This window comes from Sciurus carolinensis, chromosome 3 (genome assembly GCF_902686445.1).
Source record: "Sciurus carolinensis chromosome 3, mSciCar1.2, whole genome shotgun sequence".
NCBI lineage: Eukaryota > Metazoa > Chordata > Mammalia > Rodentia > Sciuridae > Sciurus > Sciurus carolinensis.
The window spans coordinates 176,347,140-176,371,142 of NC_062215.1; the positions used below are offsets into that span (position 1 = coordinate 176,347,140).

General features: G+C 36.6%; 2 protein-coding genes across 6 annotated transcripts in view; one reads left to right on the plus strand and one right to left on the minus strand.

The window, feature by feature from the left end:
• Gigyf2 (GRB10 interacting GYF protein 2) overlaps positions 1–24,003 on the plus strand; it is a 120,425-nt gene that overhangs the window by 49,241 nt on the left and 47,181 nt on the right. For all 4 annotated transcript variants that reach the window (XM_047543342.1, XM_047543340.1, XM_047543341.1 and 1 more), the window contains one exon: positions 97–137. In XM_047543342.1, the coding sequence (XP_047399298.1) occupies positions 97–137 (41 nt within the window). The remainder of the gene's footprint in view (positions 1–96; positions 138–24,003) is intronic.
• Kcnj13 (potassium inwardly rectifying channel subfamily J member 13) lies at positions 4,018–15,642 on the minus strand. Of its 2 annotated transcripts, none has more exons than XM_047543343.1 (3): positions 15,529–15,642; positions 8,450–8,925; positions 4,018–6,387 (listed from the first exon to the last, which is right to left on the minus strand). In XM_047543343.1, exons 2-3 carry the CDS (start codon positions 8,907–8,909, stop codon positions 5,765–5,767), a joined length of 1,083 nt encoding a protein of 360 aa, XP_047399299.1. In that variant the 5' UTR covers positions 8,910–8,925; positions 15,529–15,642; the 3' UTR covers positions 4,018–5,764. The 2 variants fall into 2 exon arrangements, with proteins under 2 accessions (XP_047399299.1, XP_047399300.1); XM_047543344.1 differs by having other exon boundaries at positions 6,187–6,387; positions 8,686–8,925.

The following is a 24,003-nucleotide window of genomic DNA, read 5'->3' on the forward strand; positions in this document are numbered from 1 at the left end:
ACTGGTATTAATAGAAATACAGGAAAGCGATGCTATGGATGGAAAGTCTATACATAATTGACAAACCTTGTTTGAAACTTATTTTGTCTTTTCTAGGGGTGACAGACGTTTTGAAAAACCAGGGCGAAAAGATGTAGGTAAGTAAAGTTCTTGAAATATTTTGTGGGCCTCCAAGGCTCACAGGAAAGGAAAAATTTATTAAAAATTGACTCATTACCTACACCTCTCCAGTAGATGGGGTTGTAGCATTGCTTGCCCTTAGAATTTCATGGTTATTTCAGGTCTCCATTGCATGAAACCAGGGATGATGAATGCATCCATTTAGGATTTACTTAATTTGTTAAGTTCGTGTGTTCTCTATAAGGCTTGTGTTGTTCCTTAGCCCCAGTCCCCTTTTTTCTGTACTACTGGGAATTGAACCCAGGGGTAGTCTACCACTGAGCTATACTCCTAGTCCTTTTTAGTTTGAGACAGGACTTGCTAAATTTCCAAGGCTGACCTTGAACTTGTGACCCTCTGTCTCAGCTTCCCAAGTAGATGGGATTACAGGTATATACTACTGTTCCTGGCATTAGGACCCTTTTTTGAATTGAAATTTCCCGATAGGAATGAATCTAGTAATTCTTAGGATAGATAGCACCTCATATATGAGAAGAAATAGGGAAAATGCTAGAATCTTTGCTTTGGTAGTAAAGGCTTAATCTTCAGGTTTTTTTTAATATACCTTTTTATTTTCTTGTTTTGAGAAAAGATCAGTTAAATTATATTGTTAAGGAACTCACTGAAGAGAAAGAGAATAAGGGAACAGGATTTCAGTGTTGATGAATTAATCATGGTTTATATAAAAGAATTTATAATGTTAAGATGGGCTTTCTGAATGATTAAAGGTACTACCTTATAAACTGTCTGCAGGTATTAGTATTTGAGAGAGAAAAAGCCAATTCATAGTACTGCTGTGGTTATGAAAATTACTATACAATTTCTGAATTCCTACAGGTGCCAAAAAAAATTCTTCAGTGTTATTGTATCTGATAGTGACAAGCATTTCTCATAAAATGTGTAAATATGTAAATACCTTTCATAGACTGATTTGCAGACTGTTTTGAGAACAAAGTAGTTATTTAACAATGACTTTTGCTTTACTGTTTCCATATAAAATTCATTTAAATGTATCAGTAATTTCTATTTATTATTCATTTACATGACATTGGGAATATTAGCTTTATTAATTGAAAAAAAATTACATGAGTGTAGCATGAAGAAATTTGAATCAGACTATGTGGATAACTTATTGTCAGCTTTACCTATATTGTAGACTATTAGTTGAGTGTTGTCTTGGGGGACTTGTCAGGACCTCTGCTCCCAACCTGTCTTATTTAATACTTTTACAGTTAGTATGGAGAGGTAGTGAGGGTTAGTGTAGAGAACACATGATTTGGAATCAAAAGATTGGGTATTCTGAACTCTGAGATGTTCATTAATCTCATGATAAAAGAAGGTAATGATGACTGAAGAATTTTTAGGATTAAATGAGAGTCTGTGAAATTAATTCATTCAATAAATATTGAGTTCCTAATTGTGTGCCAGGCCTTGTTCTAGGTGCTAAATGAATATCCCTTTTCTTTGGAAGACATTGGTGTGATGATTAGGTTTGCAAATCATTGAGTGTTAAGAGGGCTAGATGTAGAGTGGTACAGTTTGGACTTGGGATCAGACTTAAGGTGGAACAAAAAAACCAAGTCTAATTAAATGAAAATTGAACAGCAGAAAAAGCTGTCTTATATAAGTAAGTTAATGAATTTAAACTATGGAGTAACTGTGTGTAGCAGCTTATTTGGAAAAGGTTCAGCTCTCTCAGCTGACTGTATGCTTCATGTTAGTAGCATGATGGTGACCTCAAAGCTGAGGCAGGATTTGCTAGACCTAAAGTGTCCTCGGGTGGAGAGGCCCATTGTCATTTATGTTGTCACAGGTCATCCTAAACATTCTGTTTATTTCCAGAGCCACACCTTGAAAGGGTCCGTATATTGAAGTAGGTGGCCCAGGCATTTGAAGCCTTGTGATGAGGACTGCATAAAGGAAATGGGGCTGTTTATATAGGAGACAAGGCTGGGGACTGAGCAGAGTGGGGAGCAGGGTTGATAGGGCAATATCTGCAAATATTTGCTTAATGATCATGTTAAAGAGGAATTAGACTTGATCTGCATGAGTCTCAAGGACAGAAAGGGACTGAAAGATGGAAGGTTCAAGGAGGAAGGTATTTGTTACATTCTCTAATTATTAGAGTTGTCTGAAAATGACTTGCCTTTGGAAAGTAGTTTGCTGGGTGGGAATTTCTGAATTTGTTGATAATTATTCACACTTTGGTGATGGGAATGAGTGAAAGTTCTTTTTCATCATTATTTTTAGTTCTCATATTAATCTAACGAATTTTCCTAGCCTCCCTCTATTAAACATAGATTGTTTTCTTTTGTACCCCATAGAAATAACTTTGAAAAGGTGAATTCCACAAAACCAAATTGACATGAAGTTTAAGAACATTAAGGAGGTTGATATGCTAGCTACTACTATAAGGAAGTATGGCAGTTTCCACACACACACACACACACACACACACACACACACACAAACATATATGCCCTTGTTTTTTTACTTCATAGTGGCTTTTATTGAATGCTTTTTGATAAGGTGCTCCTTCAGTTTAACTGTGCTAAGGATTCTGATCTTTCTCTTTTCATTACCTAATCTTGTTGGAAATAATATGGATTAAAAGATTGTTTATAATTATATTTTAATATTCTCCAAGAATAGCAGTATTAAACTAGTTTGTTGGAACACTTTGATATGTGAATCAATTGTGAGATGTTCATCAAATTAAGATAATTCAAGCACCAGAATGACTTGTTCCTTATAAAATTAGAGATGGTCATATCATGTACTTGCTGCTCCCCCGCCCCCCTCTTCTCAGGGCCTCACTCATGTGGGCAAACACTATCACTGAATTGGGCTTCCCCACCCTCTGTATCTGCTTTATTTGAGAAGGGAAATGGTGGAATTACTAATATTTGGGGTAGGAGTCACGTATAACCTTGTGAATAACATTGGACAATGTGGAGGTAGAAAAAGGCCTGTGTTGTTGGGATTGTAATTCCTTTCAGTAGGAATTGATTGCTGTACAGGGGGAGATCAGTTCTTGTGATAATCTTGTAGTATGATTCTGTGGGGTTAAAAATATAAAATAAATGATCCACACAATACCAGTAAATAAGTTTACCAAGTGTTATGCTGACTAGTGCATTTTGGTGTGAAATACTTGGGAATAGACATAGAAATTTTTGGTTGTAGAATCTTTATGGCAGTTGGTAATATAGGGTTTTACATACATGAATCTGGAACCTTAAGATTTTTAGAAACTACTTGACTTCAGTTTGTTAGAGTTGTCAGACCATCTGTGTCAGTTTTTAAGACTTACTTTAGTACTTACTTAGTTCCATAGTTAGTGAACTGCACAGCCCTAGAGGGCAGAGCTGCCATTTGTACTTCCAAGTAACTTTCTCTTTCTTTCCATTTTTCCTGGAGGCTAATGGTCTCTACAGAAAACTTAATTTTTAATTGGAGATTTTGAGTCTGAAAAATGATTAATAGTGCTCCCAAAAACTTTCTATCCCCTGCACAGAAGTTTTTGATCACATTTTTTTTGTTGTAAAATATTTTTAAAGTAGTATTATTTTAACTGGCAGTTTTTTTGGAGGGGGGAGTGTGTAGGGGAAGTCACATTTAGTTTTTCAGATGTCAAGTTTATGTAAAGTTTATGCATGAACAGTTAAGTGGGATATGAGACTCATCTGCCTTGAATGGGGATCGTGAAGCATCTATAGGGAAACTCAGAGCCCAGGCCTTACTTTCACATGTTGTATCACCTTGAACAGCTTCACTCAACAGTTGAAATTGTCTTCTATGTAGGTGACATAGTGCTCTTAGGAAAAAAACATACCACATGAGTCTTTGATACTGCGTTTATTTTCATAGGTTAGGCAAATCTTGTTAATTTATTATAAATGAAATAAGAATTCCTGCTGTTATGTTACAATAGTTTTGGACTGGGGGAAAAAAATCTGTTGGTCTGACTGCTACTTAAGAATGAATGCCTAAGATTCTTAACCAGCAAAGTTCGTGATAATTACGTTCCTGTGTTCTTGATATTCTTCTGCTATTGTCAGTTTTAGACCACTCCAAAGTTCTTCATTATTTTCTTTTCCTTTTAGTCAAAGAGTAGAAAAATGTGACTTGCTGCTGTGCCCTTCTCTTTACAACTGCTTGCCTTTACTCAGCTAGTATTTATTTCAAGAAATGATTCCTGCCTGGGTCATCACCAGTGGGGAAGGTTAATCTTTCACTTTTCCACATGAGCCTGAATAAGGGAAATTTCAGAAAAGAAGAGCAACTACAATCTGTTTGAAATCTGATAGGGCTTTGCTTTTGGTTCTTGTTTTGCTTGAGGACAGTTTCATTTTTTAACTGAAATGAAAATAATTTGAAGAAATGTCTTAAGCTGGATATAAGAGAAAGTATTCATTTTAGTATATAAAATGAAAACCAGGGCAGAAAAAGCATAATTTTCATGGAACTTTAGACTTGGAAAGAAATAATAGAGATCATCTAGTCCAACCTCCTACTGGTGAATAAACACTCATTTTGTGTTTATAGAAAAAACTATTTGATGTTGGAAACAGGAATTTGGGTTTGAAAATACTTTGTTGCCTAATTATTTTTTGCTTTATCGGAGATTTTTTTCCCTAGTTGAGTTGTATCTAACTAAACCTTTATATATCTATAAAAACTTAAATATATGTGTATATTTATTAACTATTTAGAACCATCATGGTTTTTCATGTCATTGAATGAGTCATAGGTAGGAAGAAAATTTTTTACATAGGTTAGAAGCCATTCAGATGAATAAGTGGTTATATGTTCTAAATCATTATTTGATTATTATGCAGGTGAGTTTTAAAGCACACATAAATTTGTATCTCCTTTCCAAAAATATCACCTTGAAGGTTTTGTTTGGGTTGGAGCTTCTCTTACTCATTCTGATCACTTTCTGTCACAAATATATGAATATGTACATGTGTTTGGGAGTCATGTTCAAATGCTTTTAGGTCTATGTATAAATCTGTGCTGTTGTTATTTTTAATTTTCATTCTTAGCCATTAAAAGTTTAGGATATGATATAGTTGTTTTATAGACTGAGAACCGAGGGAATGATCTTTGCTATCTTTAAAAAATAGTAGTTGTAAAAGGATGTTCACTAAATATTGTGAAATAATTTTTCCACCCAGGGAACTAGGTTTGAAATCATACTGCTTCAATTTACAGATGAAAATGAGAGATTTATGGTTGATTTTTCTTAGAGTTCAGCTGTGTTAAATTTCATGGTCCGTTTTCCCTTCATTACTGGTAACATACCATATCCTTACAAATTCACCAGCAAAATTTCTGTGTAAGTATCTGTCAAGTTGAGTCACATCGATTTCAGCAGATAACCACAGATACAAACTTTGAAAGGTAGAATGTTGTTTTCAGGATGTGTATTAGCTCAGCCTTTTTGTGTGTCGGGGGGTATAGGCATGATTATCATGATGTGATCAGAGAGATATAATCAGCATTGAAAAAAAAGAAAACATGAGATACAGTGAAGGAGAAATAACTGCATACTGGCTGGGTATGTTTAATACATTAGAAAATAGGATGCCATGAATCAGTGTTACTCTGTCAGTCCTGTTTCAGAGATCTGAAAATTGTCAATGCTTTGTCCATTGATACGGATATCCATGTCAGTCCTATTTGGGCTCTTGGAGACTAGAGTAGTTGGAAGTTCAGGAACAGTCTTGTCAAAATTCTCCATCTTGACTTGATATTCACCTTTGGAACCTCTGGTCAACAGAGATGCAAAACAGTGATGTAACATGATCTCAGAGGGTAGATAGGATGTCCTCCTTTGGCAGATTTCTCCAGTGCCTTCCTGCATTGCTGAAAGGAACACAACCAGTTCAAAGTGGGGAGGATTTTCATGCTGGAGCAGAGTAGCCAGAGGACTTGATGGTGTAATGGAGTGGTAGTAAGTTAGTGGAAAGATGAAGAATGGACATTCCTCAGAACTGATGCCATCAAGGTGGAAGTCCACACTGGTCTGGTAGAGCTCTCCATTTTCTCTTTCCTGATAGAGTACAGCTGACACCCGGACACTGGTCAGAGGGCTGGGTCGTGTGTTGGCCACTTGGAAAATAAGATTAGGTTTGCCATCTATGTGAGCAACCACTGCTAAGTCAGTAAAGCGAATTGAGAAAGCTCGATTTTTTGGCCGGGCAATCTTCGCCACAAAGGCACCTAAATTAGAAATCATTGAAATGTTTTTAGAATGAAGATGTTAAATACGAATAACCTTTTCTGAATGAGAGGAGTATATCAAATAATTATACATTTCTTGGTGCTATGCTTTCCGGTGAGTCAGGAATTTAACCTTTTTTTTTTTTTTAATTAATTTGGATGGTCTCATTTGCCTGAAGAATTTTTCAGAGTATACATACATTTCTTAAAAACAAAACAAAACAAAACAAAAAAACCCATGATTTCAAAATGGGTAAACATAATTGATTTTGTAACATAAAAATGTAAAACTTTATCATTAGTTTTTTACAGAGTCAAAGAATTGACCATTACCCATATTCATATCCCTACTTTTAAAAAAGTTATAGAAAATAAATGTAATTTGGTTGCAACCAGGTGACTTCAAGTTGAAGTGGAGCTGAATTCAAAGTAGAATACTTTGAGGTAGGAAGGGACCAGTATAAGGACTGATACATTGAAGAATTTTAAAACCTTGAATCTTACATAAACCTTTTTATTTGGGAAGACTGGCCATAAGGGGATTTTAGCACACCTTTCAAGTGCATCCTCCTTGTGACCCTAACTATAGATGAGGGTTTTGTAGCCATTTTTGTGCCAATAGATCTCATTGGCAGGCTGGTAAGGCCTGTGCAATCCTTTTCAAAATTATGTTTTAAATTCCTACAGGTAAAATTAATACAGAATGCCAGGTGCGGTGTTGCATGTCTGTAATCCCAGCAACTTGCAAGGCTGAGGCAGGAGGATTCCAAGTTCAAGACCAGCCTCAGTAATTTAGTGAGAACCCTAAGCAATGTAGTGAGATCCTGTCTCAAAATAAAAAATATAAAAGGACTGAGGTGTAACTCAGTGGTAAATTGCCCCTAGGTTCAATTCCCAGTACACCCTCCCCACCTCCAAAGTAAAATGAATACAAAAGAAACAAAATATACTGAAATTCAGTTAAATGTTTAAAAAAATACAAAATACTTATATTCTTTATTAATGCATTAAATAACAAAATCTAGCAGTGGATTTAACACTGTGATTTTTAAGTATTGTTGGTTGATATTGAAAATATCGGTAATTCTGTTTGTATCAAAGTTACTGGTAGCACTGGACACTTATATTTTGTTGCCTACATTCGTAATTGAAGGAAATGATAAATTCAGTTAAGGGTTAGTGGAAAAATTTGTTAAGTTTTTCCCATCTAAATTCACAGATTCCCTTATTTTATCCAAGAACTGACCCAGTTGTAAGAACTCTTGTGGAAGTTAAGCAATTTGTTACAGGTGTGTAGAGCCTGTTGCTAACACTCTGGGTCTTCATTCCAGATCACCCTGTGGGAGGCCAGTGCTTACTTTCTCAGATTATTTTTGGACAGTATGTTAAAACCTGTTTTTCTGTTCTTTTTTTTTTTTAATTGTATATGCCACATAAAAAGGACACAAGCCCTACTTTATTAGAGTCTTACATGTTAAGTGGTTTATAAGCAAAATTTCATGATCTTTTTGGCCATATTTCCAGTGAATTTTGCTAAAGATGTGCATACATAACTTGTTCTCTAACATAGAATGCTTCCTCTGGTGCTGTGGGTTTACTAGTGTTGAGTAAATGTTGAATAGATGATCTCAGAGGAGAAAATTCTAGCACAGTGAAGCAGAAAAAAATAATCAAATTTCTGTTAGGTAATATGACTGTCAAAATATGCATTGAACATATTTATTCATTTATTTAGCAATGATTAGCTTGTGCAAAAAACTACTTGTAGACCTTTCTATTAATACTTTTTGGTCATGGGATATTCCTGCAAATTAGTGTCATAATGATCCCCACTCCCCTCCCCTTTATCTTAAGTAGTTCCAGTAGGTAAAATTTAAGTATTGAGTCAAATTCCTTTTACAGTCAGTTGTTTGACCCTAGAATGTTTTTTTTTTTTTTCTTTCTTTGGCATTACCTGATAATGATACAAATAAATTATCCTGTAACAGAATCACTATGTATCTGACTATGCCCTTTCCAAAATGCTTGCATTTTTTTGTTTTTTAAGAACAAAGACAATTACCTGTGATAAAAGCCTCTAGCATGAGGCCTAGGAGCATTTGTATGGCAAGTAAGGCGATTGCACTTGGACAGTCACCACTGGGGAACATGGTACCATAACCAATTGTGAGTTGTGTCTCCAGAGAGAAGGAGAATGCAGCTGTGAAACTGGTGATGTACTTGACACAGATAGTGTGGTTTTCAGGTGGGGCATCATGATCTAGTTCCAGATCACCATTCATCTCAGCTAGAACATACCAGAGCACTGCAAAGACAAGCCAGTGGACAACAAAAGAAGCAGAAAAGACCAGCATCACCCAGCGCCAGCGCATGTCCATTAGGATTCCCCATGCATCTCGGAGATATGCAAGACCTCTTTGAGCACCATCCATCTGAAGTGTGCTGTGGCCATCTTTTGTGACCATCCTTCGGTATCTCTGACTTAAGAGAGGAGCAATGACTTTGCAATTACTGCTTTCCATCTCAGGCTGCAATTCTCTGAAATCAAGAGTAAATTAGTCAGCCCTTCCCTTTTTTATAGTTAATATTCATGAATTTTGAAACCTCCTTCACTTTCTGCTTTGAGAATGCTTCTCTTGATTATCTTGGTCAGACTTTCCCATTCCATAAGGGAGTATCTACTGACTGAGTCATTCATTTGGTAGTTAATCTTATTTTAAGGTTATTTCTTCAATTTCCATGAGTGGCTGTTAAAATATTGTTTGATGTTTTAACATTTTCTAAGTACATTATGAAATTCCTGAAGCGAGGGAGGGTTATGATTTGTGCCTATTTAACACTCCTATGTCTTCTTTGCACAAGTCCAGGTATCAGGTATTTATTGATGTGAGCAAATATTATGTATAATTAATAGCTTAAGTATGAATAACTCATAATTAAAAGGAATAAGTTTAAACATATAAATATTCTTCCTTGTGAATAAATAGAAATCATTTGGAAACATACTATTAAACTGTGTGCAAAACTTCTGAAGCCAGTCTAGTAGTAGGACAAGGCTTGTTTGTGATAAATTTTTAGAGCTCCACAGTTCTAATGTACTTATTGCCTATAGTAATTAGCCTATTTCTTGATGGGTTTTGTTTTGTCTCTCTGTAGAGATATTCATGGATTCTTTTTGCCCTGGCTGATAGATTGTTGTCTCTGAATATTCTAGGTTCTGACTAGATTGTTGGGTGGAGAGAAAATTGTTTTCTTGGCAAAATAAAAAATTCAAGGTAGGACATTTCTAGATAGCACTTACACTTTGTTTTTGTTTTTTCCAGTTCTGAGAACTGAACTCAGAACTTTGCACATGCTAGGGAGGTGTTCTACCATTGAACTGTATGCCCAGACCCAGTAAAACCACCTTCAAAAGCAAGTAAGCCAGAGGAAAAAGTTTCCAGAGTTATGAATCAGAGTAATCAAGTAAGGGGTCAAATGACAGTTTTAATAGGTAATAAGATAATGAATTTTCTGCTGTGAACCATTTTCATCAGTGGTTATGCTTTTGTCTGTGTGATGAATAGAAATATAATGTGTGCCTTCCTTGTAACCATCCCTGCATGTATGACAAGTATCTAAGACTTCTGTATGGAGACTGCCTGGAACAGACCAGAAAATGTAGCTTGTTGCTTGAGTCCTCTTTCTGTTTGCCACAGGTGGGTACTAGTAGGAGTTTATATTTGACTCTTCTTTCAGAAGTAGATACTTTGGGGGTATTGCATACTCCTTCTTGCCTTTTGAATGATGCTTAGGAAGGGCCTTTAAACACCTGTGCAGCAAGGCTGTCATGTGGGTTTACTAGATCTTCCTGTGTCTTGGGACTTTGAGGCTGTGGAGATGGTCTCTCTGTTGTTGGAATTAGACTTGGGCCAGCTGGGTATGTGCAATCTTTTGTCCAGAGGCTAATTTTGTTTTTCAGTGACACTAGAGACAGTCTTTTGTATTTTCCTTAGGTTTGAACTACTGGTTGAACACTGGGATGATTGTTCAATTTATTTAGTCATTTTAGCTTCATATTTATTTTAAAATAGTTTTACTGTTTTTAGTTTTTTTGTTTATTGGTTGATTTGTGAGTATTGCAGATTGAACCTGCATGTGCTCGACAAGTGCTTTACCAACTGAACTATATTCCCCAACCCATGTGTTAATGTTTTATAACTTATTATCCTGGCAAGTTATCATAATCGTTTTATCTAGTGTGTTTTTTTCTTGGTGTGACCTTTTTTTTTTTGGTGCTGGGGATTGAACCATGGCTAGGTCAGCACTCTACCACTAAGCCACACCCCTAATCCATATCTTTATTTTGCTAGATTCTTTTTTGTTGTTTTGTTTTGCTGTGCTGGGAATCTCGCTTAGGGCCTCACACATACTAAGCAAACACTCTACCATTGAACTACATCCCCAGCCCCATGTTTTGTTTTAATGATGGGTACAGTTGCCTTGAGCTTGCTGGATGAAGGAATGACCCAGAAGATCCAGAAATGCAAGAGAAGGTGCAATACCCAGAGGACTGGTGTGGGTGGCAGATGAGCGGGGAGCTAAGGATGCTCTCAGTGGCAGCTCTTAGATTAGGAAAGAGAGTGTTGGGGAGTGGGGCACATGGAACAGAATGGGTAGGCTGTGGGCCAGAACTAAGGGCCCCTGGGGGGAGGGCCAGCCACATGCTGATCTTTGAGGGCTTAAATAGGTTTGTCCTTTGTGGAGCGGTCTAAGAGGGCCTGGGTGGCCAGGCCCAGGCCAGACCTTTGCCAAGAAGCAGACATCTTGAGCAGTGGGCAGCCAAAGGCCCTTTCAAGCTGGCCTGGTCCCAGCCTCAAGTCAGCCCAGTAGCCTTAGGCAAAAGGAAACCTCCAGGTTTGACTATGGCATCTTCAGAGGTGTGTAAGTCTGCCTTAATTTTCTCCTTGTTCCCTCCTGTAGCTCCCACTTAAGGATAGGCAGGAGAGGCACTTGATCCCAGGGGAAAGGACATCCAGCTGGTGCTCACTCCATCCAGCCCTATTCTGCAGGAAATGGGGGACAGAGTCCTTGGGTATCAGGCTCCGAGCTCCCCAGTCCAGCCACACCCTGCAGAGCTCAGGGTCAGGGGTTGACAACCTGATGGGAGGGGGCAGCAGTGCCTCTAGTGTTACCTGCAGGCCAACTCCATAAGGCGGGGCTACCCCAGGCCTTAGGAGTGTCTGTCCTCCCTGGGGTCCAACCCCTCCCTGAGATTGCCACAGAGATAGAATAAGGCTCAGGGGTCAAAGGCTGGAGAGGGAAGCAACAAGAAAGGGCAGCACTGGGAACCACAGCCCTCCTCCAACCCTTACCAAGCTCAGAACTTGGGATCCTGCCTCAGCCTCCTGACCTCAAGAGCCCCCAGCATTTGGTGGCCAAGGCCAAGGTTGTGTCTTCCCTTTCTATTTGTCTGTGCTGGAGCTTTGGCCGTTTCCTGGGGATTTTCCCCTGGAGGGCTTGGGGTGGGGAGCATGACTCAGCAAACACTTGTGATTCCTTCCACAGCAGGCTACCTTTAACCCAGAGACCACAACCCCATCCCCAACTTGGGCCACAGGTTCTGGGGGGGGGCCATCCAGGTTGCTTGAACTGGGAAATAGCTGGAAGGGTGTGAGGATTGGGGAGCTCTCAGGTATAGATATTGTGGGTGGGACCTGATATCATCCATGTACTTCTGCTCCAGTAGTCCTAGCTTAAGGGCAGCCCCCCAGAGAGAGGGTCACAGAAGGAAATGACTGGAGCCCTTGGGAGAACAGGGTTAGTGGCCCTGCCCACTCAGGGTAAGGGGCCTATCCCTCACCCTGCAATAGGCAATGTTTCGGTTCCTTGCTGTCAGGAAGAACCTGCCACTGGAATGGTAAACCCAGGCACCCCTAGAATCTGATCACAGAGCCCTGCAGGAAACACCTGGGAGAGAGGTCTTGTGACTGGGGCTAAGTAGGTAGCCCCACTCCACTCTGGCTCCCACAGCTCATGGCTAGTCCAGACACAGTCTCCACATAGCACTGAGTACTCTGGGGTTCGAGCATGGTAGTCCTAGCCCAGTTCACATCAAGGCTGCTGTTGACCGTGACAGTGGTGACAGCAACTGTGGCCTAACCTGCCAGTCTGCTGAGCCTGCTCACCTCAGCCAGAGCACTGTGGATCTAGATTCTTTAAATGTTTTAGAAGACCTGATCTCCGTCCTTTTAGCAATAAGAACAGCAGTAATAATAACAAAATATTCATAGGCACTGTGCTGGGTGTTTTTATCCTGTATTATCTCTAGACCTTTATTTCAGCAATGTAGATATTAACTGTTCCCATTTTTCAGATTTTTTAGGCTTAGAAATTTATGCAAGACAAATGAGTGTGCTTTGGGTTATCTTGAATTATTATCTCAAGTCTGTCCCAGTGCAAAGCCAGTTTAAATTTTTTAAAAAAACTATAATAAGCTGTCTATTCATAGTTTAATCAAATAAAAATATTTTCCAAGATGATTGGGTATTGTATTTCAAAACTAGTCTTCAGTAGCCAGAATTTTAGCACTTTCAGTAGATGCTCCTCTTGTCCCTCAAACTCATATTATAACTAAACTAACCTAACCATTGTTAACTTTGTACATGTTTCTCATGACAGTAATGGTTAATAATATAAGCTAATGTTTCATTTGTTATGCGATAGGAATAATAACAAGTACTTCACAGGTCTTTTGCTCATGTGAAGGCAATAGGCAATGCTTGGTATAGAATAAGCTCTCAGTAAGTGTAAGTTGCCTTATTGTTACTAATCATGTTTCCTAACTTTCCTAGTAAAAAATACCATTATTATTCCCATTCACAGGTAATGAAACTAAGATCCTAAGGCAGTTAGTGGTGGGTGTTAATCCCATGCACTCCAGAGCCAGTGCTACATTGCTTCAGAAACAGACATTTGACCTGACTAGGCTTTGTGAAAAACACAATGTTCTATTTGATTAGTTTTGTTCAAGAGCCTCCATAGAATTATTTGTTCTTCAAGAATGCTTATTAGGTTCAGACCTCTGATTTATAGGTAAGAACTGGGTTTTCAGGTAAGGAAGACTTCTTTCAAGACTTGGAGGTTAATCAGAATTATTAGTTTAGTTGTTTTTGCAGACCAGTGAGAAAAGGAGAATTATTTTGTAGCATTGCTAGATTTATATTTTGCCAAGTAGATACTTTTAAAAGCAATGTTGTTAGCATACTTTAAAAGAAAAGATTTTGACACTTGAAGAGGAAAGGTGTAACAATGAAAGAATAGTCAACTCCCTTTACAGAGGGTACGAACACTCTGTTGTCCTTTATGCCTTGCTTTCTCCCTGTATGGAAGCCCTGCTGGTGCTGGCTGCTGGTGCTTGGTCTGCTTTTGGAACCACTCTCCTGTGAACACTACTAAGTGTGCTCAGTGTTTCAAAAAAGGTTGAGAAAGAAGATCTACACAATTATTCTTGATTTCAACCTATTTTGTTCCTGAATATTCTAAAATCTAGAGAGCCTTTCTTTACACACTGTACATTACAAGTTAATTATTCTCATTCAAGCTTCTTCAGGGCCATTACTTGTTAACTACCGTTTTTGTAGCAGTCTTATACTCTAGATTCTTTACAATTTCATTCTTTTTTCCAGCAACTAAGTAACATGGAAAAAAAACAAAACCAGGGAAGCCCAAAGACTAGTATCAAAACAGTGATACTTTGCTGTATCTTGTTTGGATTGTGTTGAGAGAAGTGATTTTGATTCTCACTTAACAGTTTACCTGGAAGAATATTCTTTGGACTCTTGTGGTTGCATATGAAGAACACAGAATGAGGGTTATGACTATCAGGTTCTGTCTCTGTTGATTATGTGGGTGTGTCATCTTGGGTAAGCCACCTGGCCAGGTGTCTTTAGATGAAAAAAGATGGGATGGGGAGGGGGAATTAAATAATATTATTCCTTAAAGCTTCCTTATAAACTTATTCCTAATTCCTTCAATTGATACAGGGTTTTCGTTAATTTTGTTCTATGATTTTATATCTACTTACAGTTTAAAAAATAAGATTATTGTGGCCTGACATTATAGGACTTTTACATCAAATTTAAAAGTGCCTAATAAATATATAATATGTGTATACTATAATAATTCCAAGTGATTTTTATTACTGTCCCCCAACGAGTACTTTTTGAATGTATTTGTCTTGGTTTGTATTTATATGATACTCATCAGCTGATCCCAATAGAATATAGAATGGAATATTGGGAAAGTTTGCTTGTATTTCTATGTGTGAGCTGTAAAATATTTACCCGTTTGTAAATTGGTAGAGAAAAAAAAGCAGTACTTATTTTAAAAGTGATAGTTAAAAAACTTCATTAGTAATCAAAATAATATTTTCATTCTACTCATTAGGTTGTAGCCCTTAAAATTATGTATTTTCTATTGCCATAACTTAAAGTACTTCTGTAGTTCATTTGAAATAGTTGGATACAGCGTACTTAACAAATGTTAAATAAATAACAATATTTGTTCACATCTGATATAAACTCTTTAAGACTATATTGAGAGTCTTGTAATCATCTCTCCTGCCGTAATTAGGGCAAACAATGTGAATTCTAACCCTATTATATAAGCTCAGACTTCCTTTCATATTTTAATTTTTATTTTGCAGAAGCATTCACAAATTTCAGTAAAAATTTATTGTTTAAAAAGAAGTTTAAAATTAGAATAATCATCACTTTTTTCATGGATTGAAAAAGCTAAAACAAAGTGGTTTATTCTTTAGGCATTTCTGTGTGTTCCTATAATCCCTTCCAAAAAACACATTTATTATTTTTTTTAAAGCCTCTGAATTTTATCTAGGGCCTTTCTCGTTGACAGCTATATATTATAAAAGAGAATTAGTGTACATATAATAAGATAACAGAACTTCCAGTAATGCTTTTAGTAGGGCTGTTATTCCAATTTTAAAATTTAAGGAAAAAGGAAAAAAAGAACCTTAATGTATGACCCTATAGATAATTGTTTTTAAAAATCTATTGGAAGTAACCTAGCTCTGTCTCTATTTGATGGTCATTTTCTTTCCCTGTTCCACTTAAGGAAAGAAATAATATTTCATGTACTCACCAGTTCTTTTGTGGGTCAGTCTGTATACCAAGATAGGTCCTGAGGAGGCTTGCACAGTCTGTCTTTTTGGTCAGGTAGCTTTAATCTACAAGTCTAGTTTGTAGGTTCTCTTCTTGGACTGGCTTTACAGCTTACATTCCTGTGTTTATAATGTTGTGGGGGCTGGTTTCAGCTGAAGCTGATGTGATTGGTCACTTAGTCTGCAGGGGGGCCAATTAGCTCTGATCATGTGGAAAAGAATGCTGGTTTGTTAGGAGGTCTTTCTTTACCCAACACAAACCTTAACAACTCTGGAGAAAGCCTCCAGAACTGACTTGGAGAAGGGGTGCATTTTTTCCCTCTAATCAGGACCGGTTTTTAGTAAGTTTGCATAATCTTACTTAAGAGTTTATTTGAAAGTTCAAAGGGATAAAATTCCCTACAAGATTTCCTTTCAGCCGTCTTTCCTTATATAGCGTGTTAAAGTGTGAGATATCTCCTTCACTAATCTTTTTTTCCCTTATTTTCTTTGGGGAAGATTTATTTTTATAAGGCGTAGGGTTTAGTCATAAATTAATGCATTGATTTTGGTAGTGTTCTTTTCCTATCCCATCTCATCAGAATGACTACTACTAATTCCAGAATTAGTAATATAAGTGATTTAGTTAACTGATACCTTTCCTGTCTTCCTTTTTTAATTCAAGGAAACAAACTTTCTAGGATGATTGTGTAAAAAGACCGTGACTTGGGAATAAAAATACTTGTTTATTGCTTTGTATTTATCTTTAAACAGCACACCTGTATGAAAGAACTGAACTTTCTTAAAACTTGTTTTTGTAATATTTAGGGGATATTTCCCTGATAAGTGTGATGAAGTAGGGTAAAATACAGTGTTCAGGGTACATAAAATGTAACTCAACACTTAATGTTTAGCTGGAAATGTCTGTGGTTCAACTTGTAGCAGCCTCAAAATGAACTGAGCATGGCTTTGTGTAATACCTTAGGGAGCAGTACTTTTCTTCTCTGTTAGCTGCCGATTTTAAAACTTTGATCAAATGTCACACGTAAGAGGATCTAAGAAACAAAGACTGTGATTGTTCAAAGTAAAATCAAGGAAGGCCTGCTGGGAAAATTATTAATGTAGACTAATATAATGCTACTTAAGGAAATCCGCCTTTGTAGATTCCTCTCTTTCCCCCCACAATTTAAAAAATATATTAATTCCTTCTTTGTTTTATTAATGCCAAACATTTCAGTACAAGTTCAGACACAGCATTGGAAACTTTGACCTTCAGAACAAGGGAAGGTAAATGCTTAAGGGAGGGACTTGTGGTGTGAGGCTCATTCCCTGCATGTGTTAGTAGGAATTATATTTTATATCATTTCCCAGCTATCTGATTGGGAAAAAAACATGGTGGAGCAACTACAGTGTCACACTGGTTTCCAGAAAGCAGAAGCACTTCATGTATCTGCCATGCATTTTAAATAAACATTATAGTAGACAAGATAGTAAAAGATTTTACTCAACTTAGCGGCCTGATTTTAGTTTACATTTGGTAGTGGGGATTGAACCCAGGGGCACTTTACCACTGAGCCACATCCCCAGTCCTTTTTATTTTTTATTTTGAGACAGGGTCTTGCTAAGTTGCCAGGGTGGGCCTTAAACTTGTGATCCTCCTGCCTCTGCCTCCTGAGTTGCTGGATTTACAGGTGCACCTTGGTGAGGGGCCTCCATTTTATAATATATTGAGACAAAAAATTATTTAATAAAAATGATCCTCTATTAAGAAAGAAATGTCTTAGGTGAAGATGTTTTCTGATTCCTGTGTTTTTCCAATTTGATCTTCTGTAGACAATGATTCCTGTTTGCTAGCTGTGTGGATATTATACACCAGTGCTGGAGTGCCCAAAGCACTCCTGTGACTGTATCCAGAATGTTTAAATTCATTTCTGGTTGAAGTTAGCTGGGATAAAATCATTATTGGTACAACGATATGTCAACTTTACCCTAAAACATACAGGCCCTCGCATCTGAACAGAATTGGTGGTTTCTGATTTGGGTATTTGGTAGTAAGGTGATTGGAGATGACTCTAAAGCATCTTTTCTATGAATGAAGATAAATGCTGGATATCTTTTCATTCATTGATTTGTTTTTTATTCAGAATTACAATGATTAAGCCAGATGCCAAGATCAGATAAATTTTTCTTTATTAAATCCAACTCTCTGTCTCTAAAGGTATTTGATTTTCTTTCTGACTGAAGTAGTCTAGTGTGTAATCTACAATTATGCCACATTGTTCTTGAAAACAGCAAAGCATTTGTTGTCGTGTAGTATTCTGCCTCTGTGTTCAGGTATATCCCCTGTGGTTCTGGCTTGCTTTCTTAGGCAGTGTATTTAGCTTGCTTTTGAAGTGCCTCATCTCTTCCCATTTCTGCATGTTTAAGCCCCGCTTCAATGATTGCCTTCCCAGTGGTAGGTGGCTTCTGATTGAGCACAAGAGCTTTAGGGGCGTGAGGAGACTCTACCTGTACCAGGCGCCTTTTCAAGGAGATTCTGATGTGCCGCAACCTCCCCAGCCAAGAACTGCTGTGTTTTCAGGTCCCATATTAACAAGCAGAGTAGATTGTTAAGCCTCAGGGGTTAGGCTCAGAGAAAAGTTGCAGATCTCTGGAATTAGAATTTAAATTTCGATATCTTAGAGTTATGTTTACAAGTGTGTTGCAGGAGGGAGGGGGAGTAAATATCAACACTTGGGTGGGATTCCCTTTCACTGTTTGGTTTAGTGCTAGCAGCTATTTTTAGTGTTGTTCAGAGAATATGTATCAGAATAGAGGAATACAAAATCACTTGTTACAAAAATTTGCACATAAACAAGCTTCAAAGTCTGTCCCATAATTCCACTTTTGCTTTTGGAGATTGGGCACTTGTAAGCTCCAAGTCTCACAGCTGTAGATTTTGTTGGCTGAGTGCCTCTCTGCTCCATCTGAAGTTTTCCATAAACACCATTTTTGGCTGTGAGTCAGACATGCACGCAGGTGCCCTTTTACTGCTCTTTCTCCTCAGGAAGTCCACTCAATCAGACCTGGCAGAAACCAACACTGCGTTTTCATTTAACTTAATTTTATTTTTAGAAGAATCTTACTTAGATTTAATTCATTAAGGCAGAAACAAGTGTTTACTATCACTGGGGACATTTATATATGTTGTATGACATAAGTTATCTTAGTACTTTTTATATATAAAGTTCCTGTGATGTAAGAACATAAAATGTATTATGTAGGTAGTGTAATTTCCTTATAAAATGGTCACATTTGCTGTATCGAGTTCAAAAAAACAAAGTTTCCGTTTGTTTCTTTAACTTTGAAGGTCTTGGTAGACACCTTAAAACTGAGAACGTATCTTGTCTCACAGTGGGCTTCCAGTTCAGGGATTCACAGTATTGAGCTCATTCATTGACTGTAGGTTTAGGAATATTTGGTTTGGGTGTGAATTTGTAAGTTATTCAATTAGATTTAAATTGATTTGTTTTTATTATAAATTAATCTGTTAAGATTTTTAGAAGAAGTCAGGTAAGATCTCTGTTATTCAATGTTGTCATGGGGCTGATACATTACAGAAAGAAAAGTTTGATTTTTGAATGCTGAAAAGTGCCATGTGACTGTCCCTCACTCATTTTAGCCCTGTTTACTGTGGAATGCTGGCATTTTTAGACATGAAAGGAGCCTGAGATACTTTTAAATTGCCCATGAATTATTTTAATATTTATCATTTGTTTTACATTATATCAGGAATATTCCAATAGGTATATTTTAAAACAAATTACATAGATGAAATTTTCCTTGACTTTCCTGCTCATCACCCAAATTAATACAAACACAAATCTACTATAATCAATTAGGCTAGAAAGAATTTATTTTCATATTTTAGAGCAATTCTTCGTATCATACTTCAATCATTAGTAATTGGAAATATGTATTTTATGGTGGTATTTGAATCCACTTTATTCTTCTACAAATAATTTCTAGAGTAAAATTTTTATGTTGAAAATTTGTTGGTGTTACTATTTTTTTCAGGGATAGACATTTTGAAATCATTTCTGCATGAAGATCAGAACAAACAGTTCCGTTTTCTCCCTTTTAGAGATGTCAACAAGTTATAGAACACATGGCATGTCTACTACCCTTTCAGTGCTTATAGACTTACATCCTAGATTTTCTTCCTCCTGTTTCAGATTTTTAAAGAATTTCTGACTATTGCCAGTGGGCCTAATTTGTGAGTAAACCACTAAGAATAGTGTAGTAGAAATGAACCCTAAATAAGGAGGTTGAACACTTTGGTTCTGTTTGACAGTGCGGTTATGGCTCAGCTGTATGATCTTGGGAATCGCCCTGCAGGTATCCCTTTCCTCAGAGGAACAGTGGAGGTGGTGGTGTTTGAATTAATCTATTGGGTCTATTATGAAGATCAACAAGATTTGGCAATGTATTGTGTCAACTGTAATGTTATCAGGTCATTTGTTTACATGTATGTCTCTGGACTGTGGACCTGGAGGGCAGGTGCTGTGTCTAAGTCTTTCTTTGTTTTTAATCCTAGGTGTCTAATTGTATTTGTTCATAGAGGAGGCAGTCTTCTTGTTCATGTTTGCTAAACATTTAAGTAAAACCATCAATCAAATGACAATGTAGTACCATTTCTTTGGAAAAATATTCTGTAGAATTTACAGAGGTTGAACATTCTATGATACAGTAGTTTCATACCTAGGTGTGTTATATACCCAATAGAAATGCAAGCATTTTTCACCAAAATTGGAAGCTAAGAATGTACATAGAAGCATAATTTATAATACTGAAAATCAAGAAACAAATGTCCATCAGCATTAAGGACAAGAGAATAAACTCCTGTTCTCTGTAGTGATCTGAATGAATCTCATGATGTTCAGCTAAAGAAACCAGATGTAAATGAATAGTCCATTTATATGAAAAAGTTCAAAGGGGGCAAAATGAAGGGGATAGAAGTCAATGGTGCCTATTTTGGGAAGGACTGGTTGGGAGGGCACAAGAAGGGTATGAGCTCCTGAGGATTTTTTTTTTTTTTTAATTTCAGGTAGTAGTTATATGCATATATTTGCCTTCAGAAAACTTAATGAATTGTGTATTTGTCATTTGTGTACTTTTTTGTAAGAATGTTATATTTGAATTAAAAGATTCTTTTAAAGGGGAGCAGGAGGGAGATGGGTCAAGTCCACTCCAAGTTCTTGAATCCTTTCCATCCTTCTTTTATGAAAATGACTGTGACTTCTGAAGGCAGAACTCTACTTACTTGCTCTTACATGTGGGATATAAGAACTGTATAATTTTGATTCTCCTTGGTTTATCAGAGAAGTCATCATCTAAATTTTTCTGTTGTAGTATTCATTATGAATATTTGATATATGAAGAAGCATGTTTCATTTTTTAGAAATTATTTTGTGGAAATAATCATGTGGTAACAAAATTTGAACGTCTTTGTTTCAGATTTTTGAACTATTAGTACCAGGGGTCATGTAAATTCAGGTTGCTTTACCTCAGACTACCCCTATTCCCCACAGTGAAGAGCGGGGTCTTTAGTAGTCAGATGATGATGATCATAATTGGAGCTAGAATTTAAAACAGGTTCCAGCAATTCCAAGATCATCATTCTTTTTTTTAAAAGGTGCTATACTCCTCTTTATGTGCAAAATTTTTGTTATCAAATCCTTTTTGGAACAAGGAATGGCATAATAGTCATTCAAACTTTATAAGGTATAAGTTTTCAGCAATTTATCACAAGCTAGTTTATGGTAAATAGAAAGGCCAGGTATTTTTCTTCCTTGAGTTTCTCTATTTTACCCTATCCTATCTTTTATATTTTTCTTTTTTCTTACTAATATGAAAAGTACTTGTTACAAAGATACTCTTAGGTTAGGAAAAAATATGCAAACAAACATTTAACATAAAGGGAAATAAAGATAGAAAACAACATGAGAAAACCTCATGAAAAATTAGATTTGAGCCACATTAGTGAACCATTTTAAAACTGCTATAGTAACAGAAGTTTTACTTAGAATACGGTAACAGAAGTAGCACTTAGAATTTATAATGCAAACAGTCTGGTGGTTTGACTTTTATTTTTCCCCCTTCATAGAGTAGGCTGTGTTGCTACATTAAGTCTGTCATTGGAGCTGGTAGTTTCACTTTTTGAAGCTTTTTCCATAAGAAATAGTTCAAGAAAGCAAAACACACAGGCACACAGATTTTTTTTTTTTTTTTTTTTGCCTCATTATCAATACTTGGCAAAAAATATTGGGTAAAACAGATAGTACATTATGCTACAACAACAAGCTATAACTAGTATGTACCCATTTGAATTATTAGGAAGATGTATAACCATAGAGAAGTATTTGCTATTACAGGTGAAAATAGATTACATAATAGTAGATATACGATTGCAACTTCATAAAAATAAAGAAGTTATGTTGGGTGCAGTAATATCATGCATATGTAGTCACAGGTAAAGGATCACTTGAGTCCAGGAATTTGAGGCCCGCCTGGACAACATGGTCAGACTCTCTCTCTTTCAGACAAAAAAGTTATATAAAAGCTAATCACAGATAAATAGATTTGTTTTTTTTTAAATTGTGGGATTACTAGTATTTTAATAACTTTTAATTTAATAAAACAATATTTATCATACTATGAAAGCGATAACTGGCTTTTGATGAATTATGCATTTTGCCATTGGTACGTTCATTAGTTTTTCAGAGACTTGGTGTAAAAGTAGATGGTAAAGATGAGTGGTTCACCTACCTAGCTCTTGCATCCTGTGACTAGCACTGTATGTCCCAAGTCACAGCTCAGTGCCTGGCATAAATTTGTAGCTGACTGATTTTATTATAAAAGCCATTCCCCATTATTTTCCAGTTTGTATACATTAGGAATTTCTTTAAATTTCTCTTTTGTAAATATAGCTACACTTTTTATCTGCTCTGAAGATTAACATTTGAATCCTGTCTTCATTTAAGAGTGGTGTGTGATTTTAAATAATTCTCTTAGGTTGTGTCTTTGAACCTCAATATTCTAAGCTATAAAATGGAAAAAAATAAATTCTACTAGTGAGGATTGTTAGGAAAATTAAATCATATCTTCAAGAGTTTTTATGTCTATAACCATGTAACAATACCCCAAACCTTAATGGCTGAACAACAAATATTTATTATCTAAGTTTCTGTGAGCCCGGATTCAATGAACAGTATGGCTTGTTAGCTAGGTGGTTCTGGCCCAGATCTCTAAGAAGGTTTCAGTCATCAGAACTTTTCTGGATTTAGATCCATTTAGAAACTCACTCACATTTCTGGTAGAAAGCCTCAGTTCTCAGCCTTGTGAACTTCTCTATAGGGCTGCCCCACCATGTAACAGAGAAGCATCCTCCAGAGCCTCCAAGATAGAAGTCTTTTAAAACTTAGTATCAGAGGTGGGCATCTCATCCCTTTAGCAGTATTTTGTTAGGAATGAGTCAGTACGTCCAGCCTATATTTAAGGGAAAATCAGCAGACAAGAATTGTTGGAACACTTTTAGAGGCTGCTGATCACAATAAGAAAGCAGGTAGTGTTTTTCCTAGGAGATAATGCCCCCTTTAATCCTTAAGATATTTTTATTCTTTAACAGAACAATACCTGGTAACAGCCTAACAACCATATGGGTAATTACAGGATGCTGAATCTAATTATTTGTAAAGTGGGATATAAGATGAAGATAAATCAGAATTTCCTCATTATCACAAGCCATTGTTCAACTTTCTTTCTGCTTTTAGTATGGTTTAGTAAAGAGGATTTGCCACTGAGAGAATGTGTTGTTGTAGACTGAGAAAGTATCAGTGAGTGTCATTCTGGATTTTCAGCTACTTTAATGTGAGATTTTTATGTGATACTATGAAATATAGGTGTTGGTTCATGGGGTTCAAAAGAGTTTGCACACTTTAGAATTATCTTGTCCTTAAAAGTACCAGTTCAGTTGACTTGGTATACCAGGCACTCTCTTATCATTAATGTAACTCTGGGGTAGTAAGTTAAACATGGCTCAGCTTTGATTTCTGTCCAGAAGCAATTTGTTGTATGCCTATGTTGCACCAGGTCCTCAAGTAAATGGGAAAGTAGAACCCATAGTCTCTACTTTTTGTATTTACAATCTATTTTGGAATAAAGGAGGTTAAGATATGTAAGTTTCCTGCTTAGGCAAAATCACCAGTACAGGTTGGTTTTATATAAATTAAAGTAACTCATGTAGTAAAAAATATTGTGTTAAAAATATGTGCTAGTAAGGAAGGATGGGCACGGTACACTTAAGTGAAAATAGCAAGGGTTACAAATGACTTGTACAATATCCTTCATCCATTTTTGTGTGTGGATGAGGGAGTTGAGTGTAGGTGCTTAAGTGTATCCACGGACTGCGTATGAAAGGCTTTATTAAGAAACTTCTG